Source organism: Oryzias latipes, chromosome 3 (assembly GCF_002234675.1).
Source record: "Oryzias latipes chromosome 3, ASM223467v1".
NCBI lineage: Eukaryota > Metazoa > Chordata > Actinopteri > Beloniformes > Adrianichthyidae > Oryzias > Oryzias latipes.
The window spans coordinates 17,888,004-17,907,358 of record NC_019861.2 but is presented as its reverse complement, the minus strand read 5'-3'; the positions used below and the strand labels follow the sequence as shown (position 1 = coordinate 17,907,358).

General features: G+C 37.2%; 3 protein-coding genes across 4 annotated transcripts; all 3 read left to right on the top strand.

The window, feature by feature from the left end:
- The first annotated feature begins 2,086 nt into the window (after window positions 1–2,086).
- Window positions 2,087–5,413, top strand: lin7c (lin-7 homolog C, crumbs cell polarity complex component). Of its 2 annotated transcripts, none has more exons than XM_004067041.4 (5): window positions 2,087–2,297; window positions 3,342–3,460; window positions 3,545–3,616; window positions 3,726–3,935; window positions 5,033–5,413. In XM_004067041.4, the coding sequence occupies exons 1-5, from the start codon at window positions 2,261–2,263 to the stop codon at window positions 5,198–5,200; spliced, it is 606 nt and encodes a 201-aa protein (XP_004067089.1). In that variant the 5' UTR covers window positions 2,087–2,260; the 3' UTR covers window positions 5,201–5,413. The 2 variants fall into 2 exon arrangements, with proteins under 2 accessions (XP_004067089.1, XP_020569055.1); XM_020713396.2 differs by having other exon boundaries at window positions 2,095–2,297; window positions 3,545–3,592.
- A 5,262-nt stretch (window positions 5,414–10,675) lies between these two features.
- LOC101168608 (60S acidic ribosomal protein P2) lies at window positions 10,676–14,071 on the top strand. The gene is made up of 5 exons (XM_004067042.4): window positions 10,676–10,781; window positions 13,002–13,125; window positions 13,198–13,246; window positions 13,620–13,715; window positions 13,955–14,071. Exons 2-5 carry the CDS (start codon window positions 13,003–13,005, stop codon window positions 14,032–14,034), a joined length of 348 nt encoding a protein of 115 aa, XP_004067090.1. The 5' UTR covers window positions 10,676–10,781; window position 13,002; the 3' UTR covers window positions 14,035–14,071.
- A 2,778-nt stretch (window positions 14,072–16,849) lies between these two features.
- LOC101169025 (ferritin, heavy subunit) lies at window positions 16,850–18,940 on the top strand. Its single transcript, XM_020713389.2, has 5 exons — window positions 16,850–17,155; window positions 17,565–17,670; window positions 17,838–17,984; window positions 18,197–18,322; window positions 18,524–18,940. Exons 2-5 carry the CDS (start codon window positions 17,569–17,571, stop codon window positions 18,680–18,682), a joined length of 534 nt encoding a protein of 177 aa, XP_020569048.2. The 5' UTR covers window positions 16,850–17,155; window positions 17,565–17,568; the 3' UTR covers window positions 18,683–18,940.
- The last annotated feature ends 415 nt before the right edge of the window (window positions 18,941–19,355 follow it).

Below are 19,355 nucleotides of genomic sequence, written 5' to 3'. Positions count from 1 at the left end.
TTGTATGTTGTGAAGTTGTTTGCAATATTAAACTGAAATATTTCAAGAAATAAAAATGACTATAGGCAACTGAAAACCAAAACCAATGTCGCTAAAGTTTTAACAGTACATTTCCAGGATTTCCGCATAGACTAACTTACCAATTGAAAAGCAGAGCAAGCACTCATTGCACACATGCATGCCCACAAGCTGCCATTTTTGATGCATACGTTTGAAAAAAATCCAGCTCTGTTAGCGCTTAGCTCTTTTTTGTTGTCGTTTTTTTTAGTCTGCGAGCAAACACATGAAGAAAGTGAACACAATTGCGGGTAAGTGGGATTTGGCTGTTGGCTTTAAGCAGGAATGTGCAATAAGAAAACATGTGGTTGGTGGTTCTCATAAAAAAAAGTTTCCCATTAGCACACAAGTAGAACACAGCATCAGTGCTTTGATCTCCTCTTTTTTATTATCTTGACTCAGGTGCTCAGCGATTTACTTAATTTGCCCTTCAGCTGCGCATGAGATATTTTACAATTGCATGAACTTAAGATCACAACACATGTACCTACATATTCAAGTGTAGACAAGTTCCAGTAGGCTTGAATACACAAAAGGCATGACTCAGATTGACAGTGATGGATTCTGCCACCCATATTTTTGTGTACAATAAAGATATACAGCTGGTATTTCAGGATGACTACAAGCTAATCCCATTTTTAAACTTTCCTTTTCCTTTGACAAAACACTCACTGTGATCCAGCACAAAAGCGATTCTTGGCATCTTGATTAAAAGAGAGCAGCCGCTCTGTCAGTTTTTTTCCTCTGGCAGACGAGAAATCCCCGTTTACCAAGTATCAGCACCTTAGTTTAAAGCCACAGTGGGATAAACTAAATCACGTTGATCTCTGTATGACCAATTTAAAAAAAACTTTAAAATGCAGTTTTAAAAATGAATAGAAATCAGAAATTATCCTGAAGTATTTGATTTTACTTCTTCCTCAAACACATGGAGGTAAGTCAGGCATTTGATGGATCAAGGGCACACTGTTACAACATGGACCTTGGAGAGAAGGCTATCCAATAGAGAAGAGCAGAACTGAAGATTTTTGGTCGAGTCCAAAGAAAACCAATCAATTTAAGTGATAATTCTGAAGAAAAGAAGTCGGCGTGCTCATGAAGGAATTCCACAACATTTGTCATGTTCGTGCAGAAACACATCCTCAAGGACAAGAAGCAACAGTTTTTGGATTCTTTGTTGGTAAGGTAGACGGAGTTCTTCATTTGTGCTCAGTAGATGCCTTGGGCATTTTTGTTTAACAATGTACCAGCAAGCGGAAACTGACATGTATTAATTACACCCCATAAAGACAGGAAGGAAATCGTGCTTTATCAAGCCAGGTTCAAGCTCAGGTTTGCACAAAACAGTAAAAAAAAAATCAGTTTTCTAGCATCATGCATCATAAATAACTCTATTGTAAGATTGTATAGATTAAATACAGCTAAGATAGTAATGGAAATAAAAAGAATAAATCATTACTGCTACTACACCAGCTAAAGTTAGGTGAAAAGTGAACGATTTCAGCCCATAAAGGCCTGTAAAGCAGTACCTCACAGCTGATTAATGTCAAGAATGGAAGCAGTGCTGGAGGTTACCACTGGGGGGCAGTAGAGGGACATCAGGTCTCAGAATTTCACTGGCCGGTCTTCCTGCTCTGCCATTTACCCACCAAGCTTTGCTGTGCAGATGGACCTAACTCTTTAAATAAACGTTTCAGTCAGATTCACAGTTTATTCTGCACATATTTTATTATAAGAAATACATTTAGATTTGCAGCAATTGATTGTACTGATAAGAAGGGAGTGACTTTAAAACAAGAAGAAAGTAAACAAATAGCTCTCACCAAGAAAGTAAAGCAAATAGCTCTCAGCCATGGGTAATCCGGTACGTCTGTCTGTATATTAAATGTTATGTGGATTTTAAGTGGTCAATTGAACAAATTATGATATTTAAAACAAAATAATTAATCTACATATCATTTTATTTTAATCGATTAAAAGAAATTGATTTATGTCTGATATCGAGTGTGGTCAATCTGTTTTACGAGGTTCCTTTAACGCATCATGGCACTGGCATCTAGCCTAGCCTAGCTAACCTGGCTAATCTGATTTATCGTCTCAGTTAAGCGCAGGAAACGTGGGTCAGGATTACCAGTTTTAGTTATCCTAACTCGCTTTTTGTTGCTGTGTAGATTAAAGGTGCAATTTATTTATTACATCGAGAATGGCATCACTGGGGGAGCCTGTGCGACTGGAAAGGGGTAACGTTAATTGGCTAACTGGCTTTATTGTGAAACGAGATGGACACACCTAGCTTACATACATAGCATTGCTTGGTTAAAACAAATGGTGTTTTTCATGTTTTATTTGGATAACGTCTCGTTTAAAGTATGCTTTGGACCACAAGTGTTTTTATGTCGTCGAGTTACATTAACTATTGCTTAAGCGTTGTATTTGGTTTGCTCTTTTTAGCTAACAACAGAGATTGGCCAGCGCTCTCATTTGACTTCGGCGTCCTAATGTTGTATTTCATTTCTCTGACTTTTTGTTCGTTTTTAGAAAATAAAGATAAAATTAAGTAAAAACTGTCGATATTTTAGTTTTCATTGTGATCAAATCTAAAACATTTTAAAATTGGGTTTGAACGTGCCCATAAGTACTACTAATGTCGTCCTGAAATCACCTCGTTATTAACGTCGTTAAATGAAAAATATAGTTTTAAATAAAAATGGTTAGCAAGTAAGAATGACTTATCTAGTTGGCTTTAAGTAAACTTAGGCAAACGTTTATATTTTGTTGCAACTCTACTTTTGCCTTAATAATAAATACTAGCTTTAAATTGTTTCAAGAACATAAGGACAGAGTTAAACTGATACGTTTTTAACCAGTTATCAGTTCTATATTATTTACTAGTCTTTATGCATAATTTTATTTTTAATTGCTAACTTTGACAGATATCAGCATAAAAAAGTACGGTAACCGAGTTACAGGTACAGGTATTTGCAGTTCTGTTTTGATTGAGGGACCATATTTAATTTTTATAAATTAGAGGTTGGTTTCTTTTTTTTCCCTCCTTTTATTTATTTATTTATTATCAATATTTTTTATATATTTTTTACCATCAGTCTTTGTGGCTGTTAAGGAGTGGCTTTTGTAAAAATGGAAACCACTGTGTGGGTATCTTGTGTGATAGATCGTAGCTGATTAAAGTGGAGTTCCTGATTTGGACAGTAATAGGAGAAATAAAAACTATTGTTGTTGAGACTTGAAATCTGTGAACGTGCTGTACATGTTGTTCCTTGTAGATATCAACCGAGCCATTGAACTTCTGGATAAGCTTCAAAGGACAGGGGAGGTTCCTCCTCAGAAGCTGCAGGCTCTGCAAAGGGTCTTGCAAAGTGAATTCTGCAATGCTGTCAGAGAAGTGAGACATTGCCATCACTTGTCTTTTTTTCTCCCCTATTATCAAGATTTTTTTGTTCATTTTATGTATTTCATGTATGCTTAGGTATATGAGCATGTGTACGAAACTGTGGACATCAACAGCAGTCCTGAGGTCAGAGCCAACGCCACAGCTAAGGTTTAATCTCTCTTTCTTTTATTTAGGTTCACTATGTTTCCTTAAAGAAGATGTGTTTGAACGGTTGGTATTGTGTCTTGAGGACTAAATAACACTTTCCTATTTGCAGGCTACAGTGGCAGCTTTTGCAGCAAGTGAGGGACACTCGCATCCGCGCGTGGTGGAGCTGCCCAAAACAGAAGAGGGTCTGGGCTTTAACATAATGGGTGGCAAGGAGCAAAATTCTCCAATTTACATTTCCCGGATTATCCCAGGAGGCATTGCTGATCGACATGGAGGTCTCAAAAGAGGCGACCAGCTGCTCTCTGTCAATGGCGTGGTAGGTTCATATTAAAGAAGTCCAACTGTGGTTCTAGAATAACACTAAAAAGGTTTGTTTGTATTATTCTGTGCAGCAACTTAGAGAACAATCTAAAACTATCAAAAACCTTAATTTAGTGGCCTATGCACAGGTTTAGGTATTTATAATATAATCTAGTGGATCATTACTTTATTTAACCGAATTAAAATCCATTGAGAACAATATATCTTTTTCACAGCTGACCAGCAGCAAACATTAAAAGTAGTTAAAACAGAGAAAAAGGACAATAAAAGTCCAGTTTTCAAATAAAATGTAAAAAAGTGTGTTCATAAAACAGGTGTTAAGGGTAAAATTGATACAAATCAGAACAGTGACAAATTGGAAACATTAGAAACATAAACTAGCATAACAAATTAGACACAGTTTATATTTAAAGCAAATATTAACAACCAAGCCATGATAATCTTTTTACACATCAAAGTAGACCATTTTGAATAAATAGCTTTGTGAATCTGCAGTTGTGTTTTTCACCTCTGAAAGTACTGACCTAGTGTTGCTTTATCTTTTCTCTACATTTCTATGACAGTAATTATCTAAAAATCATGAACCTTTTTTGTGCCTATTAGCTTTTAAAGTCTCTGTTGGAGCCATTTGTCTGAGTTTAGGTTATTTACTAGATTTCGTGCATGCATGCGCCTGTCATTCCTTGGCCATGCAGCTGATCTGGCTTCCTATTGGTTAGGTGCATTTTGGGAGCTGCCGTGTCTTTTATTGGCATTTGCTTTTTGGATTTTGAACTTGGGAAGCACGGCAGCACATTAATCTTAGACCGTGTTTAGAACATGTTATTGTCATAGTTAAGACGTGTTCATGCGCTTGAAAAGTATTTTTTGTGGTTTGTACTTTATATTTTTATTGTTCAGTAAGGTGCAAGAAAATAAATTACATAAAAGGAAGAACAACTTTTTTTTATGAAGCACGCATTAAGACAGTTCCAGCTCCCCAAGATATCCGAATGTAACTGCAATGGCAACAACAGTCTCAATGTTAATACGGCAAATGCACCTTTATTTTTATTTCCTGAATTAATTGAATGCTGTATTTTCTTTCTCTAGAGTGTGGAAGGTGAACATCATGAGAAAGCAGTGGAACTCCTCAAAGCAGCTCAGGGCACAGTGAAGCTGGTAGTAAGGTACACCCCCAAAGTCCTAGAGGAAATGGAGTCACGCTTTGAGAAAATGAGGTCAGCCAGGCGCCGACAACAGAACAACTATCCCCAGTAGAATTTTCTTCTCATCATAGTGATGCCCACCTCCTGGGTCTCTGCTCCTCAAGCCTTCACATCTGTTCTGGTCTTTTCCATATATCTCTGCCCTTGTTGGAACCCACAAAAAAGACGATCCCAGCTGTAGTTCCCACTTGCATATGCATCACAGATTTGGATTCTAACCTCCTTTGTAGCATTTTTTTAGTGTGTGTGTGTATATATATATATATATATATATATATATATATATATATATATATATATATATATATATATATATATATATATATATATATATATATATATATATATATATATATATATATATTTTTGCCACCATTACTGTACCAGACACTAAAACTCTAGATAAACACAAAAATGATTGTCCGTTTGAGTCACAACATGTGCATTATTTTTTAATCTAAAACATTTGAATGCAACTTAATTACTTTTGAGGAAAACTAAATGTCTGATGTGACTCGTTTCACAGCTAAGGTTGGTAATTTGTTCCTTCACAGCCACTACCAAGTGCCTCAGGGCAAACACATTCATCCTATGTACTGTGTCAGCTAATCTTGTTTGCTTTTAATGGTTTAAGGTGAAGCAGTGGTGACTAAATCCTCAGAGTGATTAATTACTGCGTGCTTAACATCTATAAATCTCAAAAATCCTTTTTATTTGAAATGAATATGTCTTGACGGTTTGTAAAACCCATTTAATATACCAGCTTCAGAAAGAGCAAGTTTTTTTAATTGTCACTTCGGAGGGATGCCCAGAAAAGAGGCTTTGGAGGAGCAGGCAAAAGGTTTAATAGGCTAATTAAATAGATCAGATTCTCAGTAAATTAGAGTGCAGTCATTTCAACACAAAAGAAATGAGGGTTTGAGGTTTTCTTCCTCTCTCTGGGCTTAACTCGTTTTTTAGGATCTCGCTTTGCAGTGAAAAGCTTGGCAGTGACTGTAAGTGATCTAATAGGGTCATAGCAGCTCGTAAATTTAAACCGGTAGCTCCACAGAGATTTGCTACTGGGATTTTAGCAGAGAGAGAACGCCATGATGGAGTCGACGTTCAACGAGGGTACACTGGTTTCCTTGTCATGACATACATTTGCATGAAGAAGTTTACATACACTCATTGAGGGAGTGGTGGTACTTTAATGTCATAATAGTAATTACAGTCCAGCAGCTTCCAGTTTGTTCCAAACCTGTACATGTGTTTATCATGGTGGTGGGAGATGCTCTTAATTTGTAATCCTTTTTTCTTTTACCTTTCCGACTCTCCTTGCTGCATTTTTCAGTCTGCACAGGTTAATGTCACCATTAGCTGAAGACATTTTGTGGTAATTGAGACTAAAACAACATTGCAAGGACCAATTGGATTTAGGGAACCCACAGAGGATGAAGCCACTCATCCTGGACAGTGATGACTGTATGTAAACTTTTGAAGGACTGTAAATCTGAAATGTACTTCTTACTTTGTGCTACATTTTGGGGGGGTTTAGTTCTTAAGGAAAACTGTATGAAATCTCACTTTGATAATTCCTCACATTTTGTTTTCATGCAAAAGTAGGCCACAGTCGTGCGTAATGTTAATCCTCACCTCTTTGTCTGATGAATAAAGTGACACTTTTTTTTATTGCTTCTACATTTAGTAATGCGACAAATTTTGCTGTTATTTTTTCACCCTGGTATCTCATTTGTGTGTTTTCAGAACAGCAGTGTGTCTTGAATTTTTCTTTCTTGTAACTCTCGATCAATAAATTATTTGAGTAAATAAAAGACAACATGGGTGCTAACACAAGATGTCAATACATGTATTTAAATAAACAATTGCTTTTCTGATGTTGTGCTCAAAGCTACACATATCCCTAAATTTAAGGCAATAATCTTACATTTCCTGATCAAAGTTTTAACCTGATATTTTATTTTTGTCCTTCCTGACACTATGAATTTTATTAAAAACATAATTACAGTTTCCTTCTTGAATCAGATTTGCTATGTCCCAACTTCCAAGCTTCTGTAGATCCATCACTGCACTCTGATAGTGTTTGCAGGTTTCTGCATCCTGTCACAACGGAGTGAATTATCAAATGTGATAAACACTTCTTTTCTCATCAAGCAAGTCTTTAAGTCGTGGTTTACTTTGAGATACTGTAGTAACAAGACATACAAATTTACAAAGATAAGTAAAGGTTTTTCTTTTCTTGACTGTCAGTTGAATAGAGGTGGAAACAAAGTTCTTGTCGTATTTAGTGTTTGTATGTGATTTTTTTTTTCACCCCAATTTTACTTTTATTTGAAATAAGTCTTGAAAGATGTGTTAGCTATGTATTTGTCGAACAAACTCCCTTAGGAAAGGAAGGGTGGAGCAACTTTTATTTCTGCTTTCTATTTTGCAACTTCTTTTTTCAGTAAAGGGGGATTTACCGTTTAGTCAAATTAAGTTTGTGCTGAACGATAAATTGTGTAGGTGTTTTATTTATGTGTGGCATAAGTTGCCAGACTTAAAGTGATGTCTTAAATTTGAAGGTACTGTAATTAGTTTAGTCAGTCACTTCATTTAATAAATGATCTCAAAGGGACATCACCAGGTACCAACATTTTTATCAGCAGAAAGTTGGTTAAAAAGAATTTTTGTGTGTATTTGTATGTTTACATCTGTTAATTAGTCGTCATGTAAGAACACGTCAGGGTCTGCTGATACCTTGAATGTCAGATGCATCAGCAGAATTTATTTTTTCAAATGTGGATTGTGTTCATTTAAGTGGAATTGTGTAGAACTTCAGTTAGGAGAGAATCCCAATGCGACCTGGAGTACATTGTCCACTTCTCGCTCTTGCAATTCTCCTTGTGAAAAACAAAAACTAAGGCATTATGTGACAAATTCTAAAGCAAAATGCACAACAAATATGTAAACTGATGATCTATGCAAAGTCATTCAAAATGTAATCTGCATTTGTGCTAAACTTCTGAATTTTGTCTACAAAAATGGATGGTTTTAACACAGCTAAAACCTCTTTAAATGACATGTTAAAGAGCATTTTGTGGCCACCGTGTTCAGATTTGTGAGAACAGCTGATCTAAACATTTTTGTATAAATAACATTCTCATAATAGCGCTCTTGTAATGTAGTTATTGTCTGAAGGCTTTTAGAATCACAGGCAGCAGTAGATTGCTCAGTCTACCGGCTGAGTTTACATTGAATGCAGTGGGAATCCGCTCCACATAAGAGTCTGAATGTATAGTATGACCCTTTTTATTGTCTTTAATTCAAAAATACACTACTCTTCCAGTCCTGGCGTGCATATATGTATAGTAATTCACTCAAACATGTTACCAGACTTATAATGAAGTTAGTTTCCACTGAATGTCACTTGTCCGATTTGGAAAGCACTCCAGCTTTTTACCTGGATCTTTGTCTATATGTCAAAATGGCCAATAGAATATTTTTTATAATGGTTTTCTTTTGATATTTTCTGCAACTTTTCTAAGTGTATCTTTCCTTCTTAAAACCTGATACCAGATTGTTCCACGTAGAGTAAATACCAGGTCCATGTTGGTTCATCCTGGCTTTAAAGCGGCCTGAATGACTGTGTACCATCACTTTTCTGAGCTGAGCTATGGACTAAACAACCACTTCTTTACTGGACCAAGAACAATTTGTCCAATTTTTTTATATATGTGTTTCAAGATGTTATAGTCATTGCTTGTTTGAAATGTTGCCTGTAGATTGTGATATGTTTTGTTCTTTATTGTCTTAATTGACTGTGTTACATTGATATGGAATGTAAAATATTGTAACCTAGATCCTAATAATTGAATAGAGGCTTAATAAATCTTGCTTATAGATGTGAATTTGGAAAATGTGTTGACATATATATGTATATGTTTTATTAACAGAAACAGAAATTAACAGTTGCTTTAAACTGTTGATGTCAGAGAAGCAGCCTTATCAGGAAAGCATTTTATTATTATTTAATCCAGATTTTGGTGCATTTTATTTTGCACACCACAACAATTTTAAGTGTGAGGCAAATACACAGTTTAGAATTCAACCTAATATAAACAGAATTCAAAGCTAATATAAACACTTTTTCTTTTGTTAAAAAAAAAGAAAACTTAAAAATTTTCATCCCTTTTTGTATCCTTTTTTTTCCCCAGAGTCCAAGATTTTTGGGAGTGCACATTACATTGTAATCACATGCATTAAAAAAAGGTGGGCGTATTTAGTGACTTTTTTTAAACAACCAACTGTAAACAGTTTTTTTCCCCCCAAACCTGCAGTTCTGACCTGGACAGCAGGTGTTGCCAATCACACTAATGAGCGCTCAGTTTAAAATGAACATGACGAGCATCTGTGTAAGAACTAGTGTACAGTCTGCAAGAAACTATTAAAAGAGGAATTTGTAAGATGTTTTTTCTCTCCCCATTTTGTTTTCTTTAAGTGTTTCCAGTTACAAATAGAGCTTGGCTAGTGGCATCTTTCTTTAAGAAGTGATAAGAACACAAATCCAAAGCTGCTTGCTTTAAAATACCAACAAAAGCTAATTAATTTGAGCTTTCATTTTGTAGTATTTTTAAATCCGTAACCCTCAGAAAACTATCGATGGCAAAGCTGGGGGTGAGGCTGACATTAAATGTAGTGGAAAAATAAAGGTTTATATACAATGTAGAAATGCATGAAGGTCGAAAAAGATTTGCCTGACAAGAGGATGAAATGATGGAACTAAAGGTACGTTCAGCCACATTTTAATGAAAGGCTTACCGGTGTGCTTTTTTTTTTTTTTTTTTCTCTCCCAGTATAAAGTTCAAATTTTCAGTAATTCTTAGATACAAAAGTCGTGGTAAGAATAAGCTAAAGAATGCTTGTTTAAGGGGAAGCAAGTTGAGTAGTTTTCTGGATATTAAAAATGTTTACAACAATAGGGGATGAGAATGTGTTTTCTAATGCAGGCCTCAGACATTGAAAGGCTTTGAACTGTTTGTTTTACACTTCCCTACATGTTGAGACTTTCTCCAATCATATCCATATATCTTTTTTATGGAGCTAGAAGTTTGTTTCATATTTAAAAAGAAAAGCTTAAATTTTATAAAGAATTTAGACCATGGCACGAGGCATTAACAAATCAAATTTCACTACTACAACTCATTTTACTTTGACACTATTAACTGTTGGCTTTGTAAGCACTTAAAGTAGCCTAATTTTTTTGTGTGCTTTTTTTATTTTGGATGTGGGTCTTTTCTGGATTTGTTTAGTTGATCAATGGGCCCGATAATTAAATTATTGATAATAACACAACGTTTTGCAGAGAGGAAGTAACACAGGCGACCAAGCGACCTCAATTGCAGTTTACAATAAAACCTTAAGCCTATTTTAAATAGCCTCCCTTTGTTTTTCCCAATATTACGTTATCTTAATACTTAAGGATTGCATATGCAGCAAAATGCTTCTATGCGTTCCTCGCAGGTGTTTAAAATAAATAAATTTTAGAGCACAAAAGGACAGGGGGAGGGGGCTTCCGGTTTCCATCTGTGACGTAACTTCCTTTCTGTCCGTGCCAGCCCTGTAGGAAACACGCGTTCGCCAGCCTAGCTCAAGTAAGTGCTTTTTTAATAGCCTAAAAAAGACACAAACACGAGGATAATGGCCCTACAGTGTAAAGATACAAGTAAACTATACATTACAGTTGTTTCCAACGTTAAAAATTATTCACTTGTCAAAATAAACGCAGTTTATCGCTGGCTTAGCTGGCTAGCTAACGCCACGGCAGCGGGAGAAAAGAACATGATGCCTAATGGACCAAAACTCAGGCTTTGTCCTAAAATTAAAATTACGTACGTAATACAATACACACGATATTTACGTTTTAAACTTTGACGTTAACCTTTTCTTGCAAAAATATTTACATTTAGAATTTTGAAAAATGAAGTAGTACTGTCTTAACAGTCGTAGTTTTGTTTTTGTTTATTACATGAATTTCATACTTAAGTTATCTTGCTTTCTTAACGTGACTGGCTTAACCCCGTAAGTAATCAACGTTGTTGTTTAGAATTGACAGTCTAAAACCCAAACCTGAATTCATTTATTCATTTTCCAGGTACGGCATTGTTTCAGCTGATTAAAAGCAGTACTATGAGAACTACTTTATCACAAATTATGATTTTCTGTTACTGCTTATCTGCTACAAAACTTTTGAGGAGCCCTGAAAGACCATTGTTTAAGAAAACTGACTTGAAACATTCAAGTTCTTTGCAAACAAGTCTGGTTTATTCAACAAAACAATTTGGATTACATTCAATTAATCTTTCTCCCAAAAACTGACACGATTGTCAAAAAGGCAGTGCAAAGATGTACAGACCCAGCTTCATTCGGGTGATCTTCTTCCAGTTCCCTGTGGTCTAATGACATATTGTAATGTATGCAGAAATTTAACCAGAAGTTGCAGAGAACCTTAACAGGATTTTTATAGTCATCACATCAATAGTAACTAAAAAGAAGAAAGCGACTGTAGATGCTTAAAATTCACCTTACCGCCAGAACCTCCCAGCCGAGGCAGCTATTCAAGCCTGTTTTGCCATGACGATCTTTCTGTGAGGCTAATGGGTTATGTCAGGATGTTTGCAGCCTCACTTGCAAATCAACCAATCACTGGTGGGCTTTGCTGTACACTGAAACCAAAATGGCTGAAGTAAACTAGAACAAAATATAAGTGAACATGAATTTATTTTTACATCATACACCATGTATTTGCTGTGGGGTGCTAAATAAAAATTGTCAAAAAAGTAGCCACTCACAGGAATTTTCTACTTTTTGAGGCCCCTGTTAGTGGTTTTCTATTCCAAAGGAATAGCCATAAAGTCCCGCTCAATCATCTTTTGATCTATTGTTAATGCATTAGCTGTTTTTTCATTATGATTATGCTGTTTTTATCCAGGGAAATAAACTTGTTCCTGCAGAGCAGCAGTAGTTCATCAGAAATTCAACCTTGAGTTCTGGGTGGGAATGTTGGTGTGGAAAAAGCCTGTGCTGATGTCCCCATCAACCCTTTCTTTACACTCTCTGCCGCTAGCTTACAGCCCCTCAAACCCCCATCCTAACATTGCGATAAATGTCGAAATATTGGAGCTATCAGCCATATAATTTAGAGTCAGATGCCAGCTCGGACGAGGAAAACAAAGATGTACACGGATCTAGTTGTCCAAGAGTGGATTCAACAGTTTGGATCGGGCAGAGAGCTTGTGTGGTATTTGTGATCTGACCTGTTTTGTCTGATTCTCCACAATTTGAATTCAGAAATACTCAAACTAAGTTCTCGTCTTATTTTTCATATGTCCTCCCATCCCAAAAAATGCTACAAGAACATGTTAAGAACACCCATTTTTATCGTAGCAGTTCTATAAACACTTGCTTCATATGATAGTGTTTTGCACTAATGCTGTTTATGATGAAACCAAGGTCAGCGAACACCAAATGTTTTTGATGACAGATGTTAACATGACAAACACATATTTGAAAAAGTTCTACATAAAAAAATATTTAATTGCTACTACCAGTGCCAAGTATAGTCCACCCCATTTCCTCATTCTAGTTTTTTATAAACTATTTACGTAATTGAATTTTCAAACAGAATTGTTATATTGTATTTATATTTATGGGCGTATTGCCCAGCTCAGACTATCATAAAAATGTTGGTCAAAAGATGGGCCTAAATATTTTTCGCAAATTCGCATTGATATCCTTACAACTTTTTTCATGTAGTTATTAAAAATCACTAATGGATATCACTTTTATTCCATTTATGTAAATTTGTGTTGCAGGATGCGTTACGTTGCTGCTTATCTGCTCGCTGCCCTGGGTGGCAATGGCAACCCTGAAGCTGGTGACATCAAGAAGATCCTGGACAGTGTTGGCATTGAAGCTGATAGTGAACGCCTGGGGAAGGTACGCCTCTGAAACTATCTGCAGTTAAACTATTATCTGGCCACGGTTTCTAAGATGTTTAATGTTTTGCAGGTCCTCTCTGAGCTCAAAGGCAAGAATGTCGAGGAGGTGATTGCTGCTGGTAAGTTTAACTAAATTGGAAAAATGTCTTCTAGGCTAATTACTGAGACAACTGAAAAGGATTAATAGAATTCATGTTGATCATGAACCTTTGCATGATTGCAAATGTATTTCACAATGCTTGATTCTGCATTAAAAATGTGACCTAGCTTACTAGAATAGAACAAATTAGAGGGAACATTTGATTAGAACCTAATCAGTTCAAGTTCCCATTATCATTAGAAAATGTGAATGAACACAAATGCTTCCCCATCTGTTTCAGTCTGAATTGTGCTCCTACTTTAAGTTCTTGATTGTTAATTTGTGGTTCATCATAAAGTTGTGCGTTTGCTGCTCCATCACTAATGCTTTGACCCTCCATCTGTTTTCTTCAGGTTACAGCAAGCTGGCCAGCATGCCAGCAGGTGGTGCTGTTGCTGTTGCCAGCTCTGCAGCTGGTGGTGCAGGTGGAGCCGCAGCTCCTGCTGCAGGTGGGCGTTTCAACTTAGCACCTTGTTTGTGACAACAGTGACTGTTGGCACACGGTGTTCTTTTTCCATTTAATGTTACTCACATGATGGATAGTTTGATTTAAAGTTGCCCACCGTTGGTACCTGATAGTTGTTAGTCATGTGGGTAAATGTGCTCAGTTGTCATTAAAATCATGTTGAAATGACCAGTTTGATTCAAACAGTGAATATCTTTGTATAACACGACGTTTGTTCTGCAGCTGTCGAGGAGAAGAAGGAAGAGAAGAAAGAGGAATCTGAAGAGTCGGATGACGACATGGGCTTTGGCCTGTTTGACTAAACTTTTGCAAACAATAAAGTTTATAAAACTTCAAAAAGTTTGTCTTGTTGCATTTTTTTTTTTGTAGGGACTAAATAAAACCCAAGTGACGACAATACAGACATTGTAACCTGTCAAAAGTAAACGGTAAAATCAAGTCAAACAGGTTGACAAGTGAACAAAACTTATTAGAGGGCAGTATGGACAGGAATTCTGTTATAAAACAATGGTAAATTTAAGATCGTTTTGTAATCTGTACTTTGAATAATGAATGATCAGCAGAACTCTGAACCCGACACCGTCTGCATTTATTTAAAAGCCATGTGGTCAGGTCAGGTGGCCTGACTGCATTTCCAGTAAGTTTTCTGGAAATCTAGAACAGGAAGTTTTTGTGCAATGGTTTTTAGCTTTAAAAGAAACGAAAATAAAATTGTTTGGGTAGGTCATTAATGGTGGGATATCTAAAAACTAAATTAAGAATGATTAATTCCTTAAGAGAACATGGAAATTGTATAAATAGAAACATTAAGGAGTAAAATTAAGAGTGCTTAAACTTTTCTGCGTGCTACTGTTAGAGTCAAAAGTCTTATATTTTTTTATCTTGCTAGTAATGTGGTGTTTTGTTCTAAAAGGCACCAATTGACTATAGTTTGAAAATTACTGCTTACTGAAAAAACTATTTCTGCATATATGTGTATTAGTCCATGAGTGTTTGTAAAAGTTTATATTTAAAAAGATCTTTTTATGAAAACTTGAAACGTCAAAATGATAAAAAAGCAAAATGACAGAGTTTGAACTCATCACTTCATTTCATGGGCTTTAAAGCCCAGTAACCTGACTATTAGTTATTCACTGCAGCATAATAATGAACTGCGATTCCAAGCCTTTCTGACAACAGTTATTAACCTAACCCTTTGATAAGTCCTCCCTGCACACCTGCTGATTTTGCCATGGCAACACCAACCCTTGGGCTTTTAGTTAACTACGTCTCCACTGTGACCAAGCACTGTCAGCCACGAGCTGCTGAATTAGTTTGTGTAGAAACACTTGACATTCTGAAAACAACGTAGCTTTTAGTAGGAGTACAATTTGGATTGATTTGAAGCCACTGACCTGCAGGAAACATCATTAGCTGGATCCAGCTAATAGGCCTACGACAACGTCAGTGTGCGCCACAATCACAAGTGCTTTCAAATACTAAAATAAAAGCATCAATACGGCAGCAATGACAGAAACAAAAGGTCAAACGATTTGTAAAAGACAAGAATACAGAAGATGAACCTTTTATGTAATATCTTAGTTTATTGTCTTTCATCACAAACCCCACTCAGTCTTTACCCCAATGCTAATGAAACACAATAGGTGTACTGAATATGGTACTTTAAAAGAGTGGTAACCATGGGTTTGTGTTTGTAATAGCTGTTTTGAAGATACATGTGTGATTATCTTAGAATTTTTTTTTTTTTTTGGTAAAAATGAAAAGCTTGTATGCTGTGAAAACAGTGTAAAAATAAAAAGAGGATAATTTAGATCCTTGTAACAGGACGGGGTTGGGCTGATTTGAATCCAGATTTTTTTTTTCCGTGTCGTTTTAACTTTCTTTTTCTGCGTGTTTTCCCCAGTTTCCTTAATCCAGACCTCAACTGTTGAGTCGTAGTGTTTTCTCCTTCCGGTCACGTACAGTGCATGACTAACCAGAGGAAGGATTACTTGCAAGGCCGTGGTGTTTCAGCCGACAGTTTTACCCAACAAGAAAATGGATGCAACAGCAACACAATACATCAATTACTTGAACTGCTTCCCCCTCAAGTTTTTTTTTTTTTCTAGATTGACAGGTTTTCCCTCCCTTGCCCTCCTCTGGGGCAGTTGGCATGTGACTGAACGTGTCACATGTTGCCTTGGTAGGTAAACAACTCAAAGGTGAGTTCATGTCCAGAATACCCACAGGACCGTCAGCTGGATCACAGCAATGATGACTCTCAAGGTCTTATGTCAGCTCAAACTCCACACCACTCTCCTCCCGACACACAAGGGCTGACCAAGTCTTCTGGATGATAACTGAGAAAAACACACCAGCTGCTATTCATTTTCACCCCAAAATCTGTGTTGTGTGGCGGACCAATGCCCTGAAATTATAATCTGATTTCAAAATCATCCCAAACTAATATTAAACCCACAGAAATCCCAAAGTGTCTTAAGACAGTTTGTCACCTTGTGTTTGACGTCAGTTCTGTTGCTTAATCGTCAACTTTAAAATGTGCACTGTCATTGTTAAAAAACCCTAACAGACGTGAGTCACCTCAGCTGCTGTGAGCCAAGTCAGCAGACATGAAGGATGGACAGTTACTCACTTCTCCTTTGCCCTGAAACGATACTTTTGCTTTGGATTTTTTTTTTGTTTGTTTGTTTTATCATAAAGATGAACTTATTATAAAGATGTAAGTTTAGTGCAACATTGTTTAGACATCACACAGGCATGCCATGTGGCTATGATGGAAAAACAGTGCAAATTTGTTCTGTAAATTGTCACTAGCGTAAAGAAAACACGTTTTTTTAATACTTGCAGAAGTTGCAAACAGTTCCTAAATTGATATTTAAAAAACGCTATAAACACATGTATTCATCTTTTTCTTTAAATTATTGTGCAGCATGTAAACAGAACAGAACACTAAGAACATTGTCAAGGAGAATGCAGGGTGGTACATGAATAAAGAAAATGGATCACAATAAATTCAAAACTTGTGTTAGCAGCTTTTTGTTTTAATGCTGTGAACACGTAACCGGGGAACAAACATTTTGAAGTGCGTGATAATTAGTGCAAAGCCCCGCCCACTCCGTTTGTGACGTGCCTACTCTGCATGAGCCCTTATCAGTCGCAGCTCGGGCGAGGACATTCAGTCGATCATCTTGTCGGACGGTGAAGGTTACCTGCTTCAACAGTGCTTGAACGGCAACCTTTTAACTGTCTTTGAACATCGCAGGTCGGGAACAACCATCGCTGCCATTTTCGTTTGAAGAACATCCAGACAGCAGCTAGCTAAATCATCTTTCAGCGCGCTTAGCTTGGAGGCTAGCCGTTTGTTTTGCTAACGACACACACACCAGCTTTGACCTCCTACGAAGACAACCCGCCCAAACTCAGGTACGAACCCTTTGTTCTTTAGCCTAGCATGATTTCTCTTTGTGTTTTGTTTAACTAGACTGAGGCGACAAAACATTTTTTTTTTAATGTGTGCCCTCGTATTTTTTATGACCCACGTCGCTGCTAATAAATATGGCGCAACCTGGCATCGTGTTTTTCAGAATCCCAATTTACTTTGAAAACGCCCCGAAATACACCTGTTTAAACTCCACGTTTTAAAGTAAATTTTCTCATCAGGATTGCTGACTTAATTAAATTGTGGTGGTTTGATAAGTTTGAAATGTATCTAATTGCCCCACCTTTAGTCATGTTTTTTGGACCTCGCTTAAGACTCCAGCGTGCGTCTGTACTCGTTATTTTTTGCTGCTCATGTTGGTCCAGGTCTAATAGATGTTGTTGAATCTTGCAGAAACATGAGTTCCCAGGTCAGACACAACTTCCACCAGGACTGCGAGGCTGCAATCAACAGGCAGATCAATCTGGAGCTGTATGCCTCCTATGTCTACCTGTCCATGGTAAGAACCTAGAGGGGGAAATGACCGAAACGGCCAACTGTTTGATAAAATCCAGGTGGTAGCTAAAAGAGGAACAACCCAAGTCCCCCCCCCCTTAAACTAGTGGTGGTTTTCTAACACACCTGGCTTCCGGTATTTTTGACGCTGTTCTTTTGTTTCTCATTAAGGGGTACTACTTTGACCGTGATGACCAGGCGTTGCATAATTTTGCCAAGTTCTTCCGCAAGCAGTCTCACGAGGAGCATGAGCACGCTGAGAAGTTGATGAAACTACAGAACCAGAGAGGGGGAAGGATCTTTCTTCAGGACATCAAGGTAGGGCTTCTGGTGATGCGCTACAGATATTTGGTTGAGATTGTATTGGGAGGGTCAAACCATGCTGTGGGCGTCTGTGGGGATGCACAGCTTATCTTGTCTAAACATGCAAGCACCACCCGCTGCGGTTCAGTAAAACGTTAAACGGTAAATTTCAAAGATTTTAAGGTCTTAATTTTGTTTTAAACCCGGACTTGTCTTTTTGTCTACAGAAGCCAGACAGAGATGAGTGGGGCAATGGCTTGGAGGCTCTTGAATGTGCCCTGCAGCTTGAGAAGAACGTGAACCAGTCACTGCTGGACATGCACAAACTCTGCTCTGAACGCAATGACCCACATGTGAGTACACAGCAGCTTGATCATCACAGGAAGAGAATAAAAACCCTCTTATCTGATTGCACCTCTAGTAGATGGTACTTTGGACCTTCTGAGGTGCATGGTTTACTACATAAAAGTTTATCAGGCAGTCTTGGTGGGCTTTAGTCTTTGTAAAAACGTTCTTGTCTGTGTGTATTGCTAAATTTCCTTTTCTCCTTTCAGCTGTGTGACTTCATCGAGACGCACTACCTTGACGAGCAGGTGAAGTCCATAAAGGAGCTGGGAGACTGGGTGACCAACCTGCGCCGTATGGGTGCTCCCCAGAACGGCATGGCAGAGTACCTGTTTGACAAACATACTCTTGGTGAAGAATGCAGCTAAATCTGTCCAGATGACTTGCACACCTGCTTCTGCAAATGTATTTTTATATCTTGCTTCCATACTATTAAAAAAAGATCTGTTATCTGCATGATGGGTAGTTTGACCTTTTCTAAATGGTATTTGTGTTCCATCCACGTTGCCACACTAATGGAGTAGTAGCATTGAAGATCTTGTTTGTCATCACCTTGTCATTGCTGCATATTTGCTGTATTGTGCCGAGAGTTGTTTCTTAATCTCAATAAATCCAACCCCTCTGAATTGTGTTTCATTTTATTTTCAAATGGAGCATTTCAACTCGGGTTCAGGTGCTGGAATAAACTCAGTTTGATTTCGATTTCTCAAACCTAATTTCCAGTCAATGCAGTCAAATGTTAAAGCTTATCTTTAGTTGTAGACTAATGCATGAGAAGATTCTCAGTATCCTGTGTGGTTTTGTTTCTCTACACAAAACTTGCAGAGCAGTGTAATTGCTATAGTCAACCTGCAATTAGTGTGCAAATGTGCGCAGATTGAAAATATGGTTCCCAGCAAGGCTGTGGTAGAGCTTAAACATCACCTGTTCTCCAAATGACTAGTCGAAACGGGTTTCAGTGTGTTTGCTCAAAGGACAGGTGACGTGATTAGCTGATGTTCCTCACAGAAAAGCAGAAGTTCTGAACCTTTTCTTCCCATT

Coding starts and splice junctions, on each gene's coding strand:
- lin7c (XM_004067041.4), top strand. CDS start 2,261: ATGGCATCACTGGGGGAGCCTGTGCGACTGGAAAGGG. Junction 3,461..3,544: donor TCTGCAATGCTGTCAGAGAA/GTGAGACATTGC, acceptor ATGTATGCTTAG/GTATATGAGCATGTGTACGA. Junction 3,936..5,032: donor TGCTCTCTGTCAATGGCGTG/GTAGGTTCATAT, acceptor TTCTTTCTCTAG/AGTGTGGAAGGTGAACATCA.
- LOC101168608 (XM_004067042.4), top strand. CDS start 13,003: ATGCGTTACGTTGCTGCTTATCTGCTCGCTGCCCTGGGTGGCAATGGC. Junction 13,126..13,197: donor ATAGTGAACGCCTGGGGAAG/GTACGCCTCTGA, acceptor AATGTTTTGCAG/GTCCTCTCTGAGCTCAAAGG. Junction 13,247..13,619: donor CGAGGAGGTGATTGCTGCTG/GTAAGTTTAACT, acceptor TGTTTTCTTCAG/GTTACAGCAAGCTGGCCAGC.
- LOC101169025 (XM_020713389.2), top strand. CDS start 17,569: ATGAGTTCCCAGGTCAGACACAACTTCCACCAGGACTGCGAGGCTGCA. Junction 17,985..18,196: donor TCTTTCTTCAGGACATCAAG/GTAGGGCTTCTG, acceptor TTTTGTCTACAG/AAGCCAGACAGAGATGAGTG. Junction 18,323..18,523: donor CTGAACGCAATGACCCACAT/GTGAGTACACAG, acceptor TTCTCCTTTCAG/CTGTGTGACTTCATCGAGAC.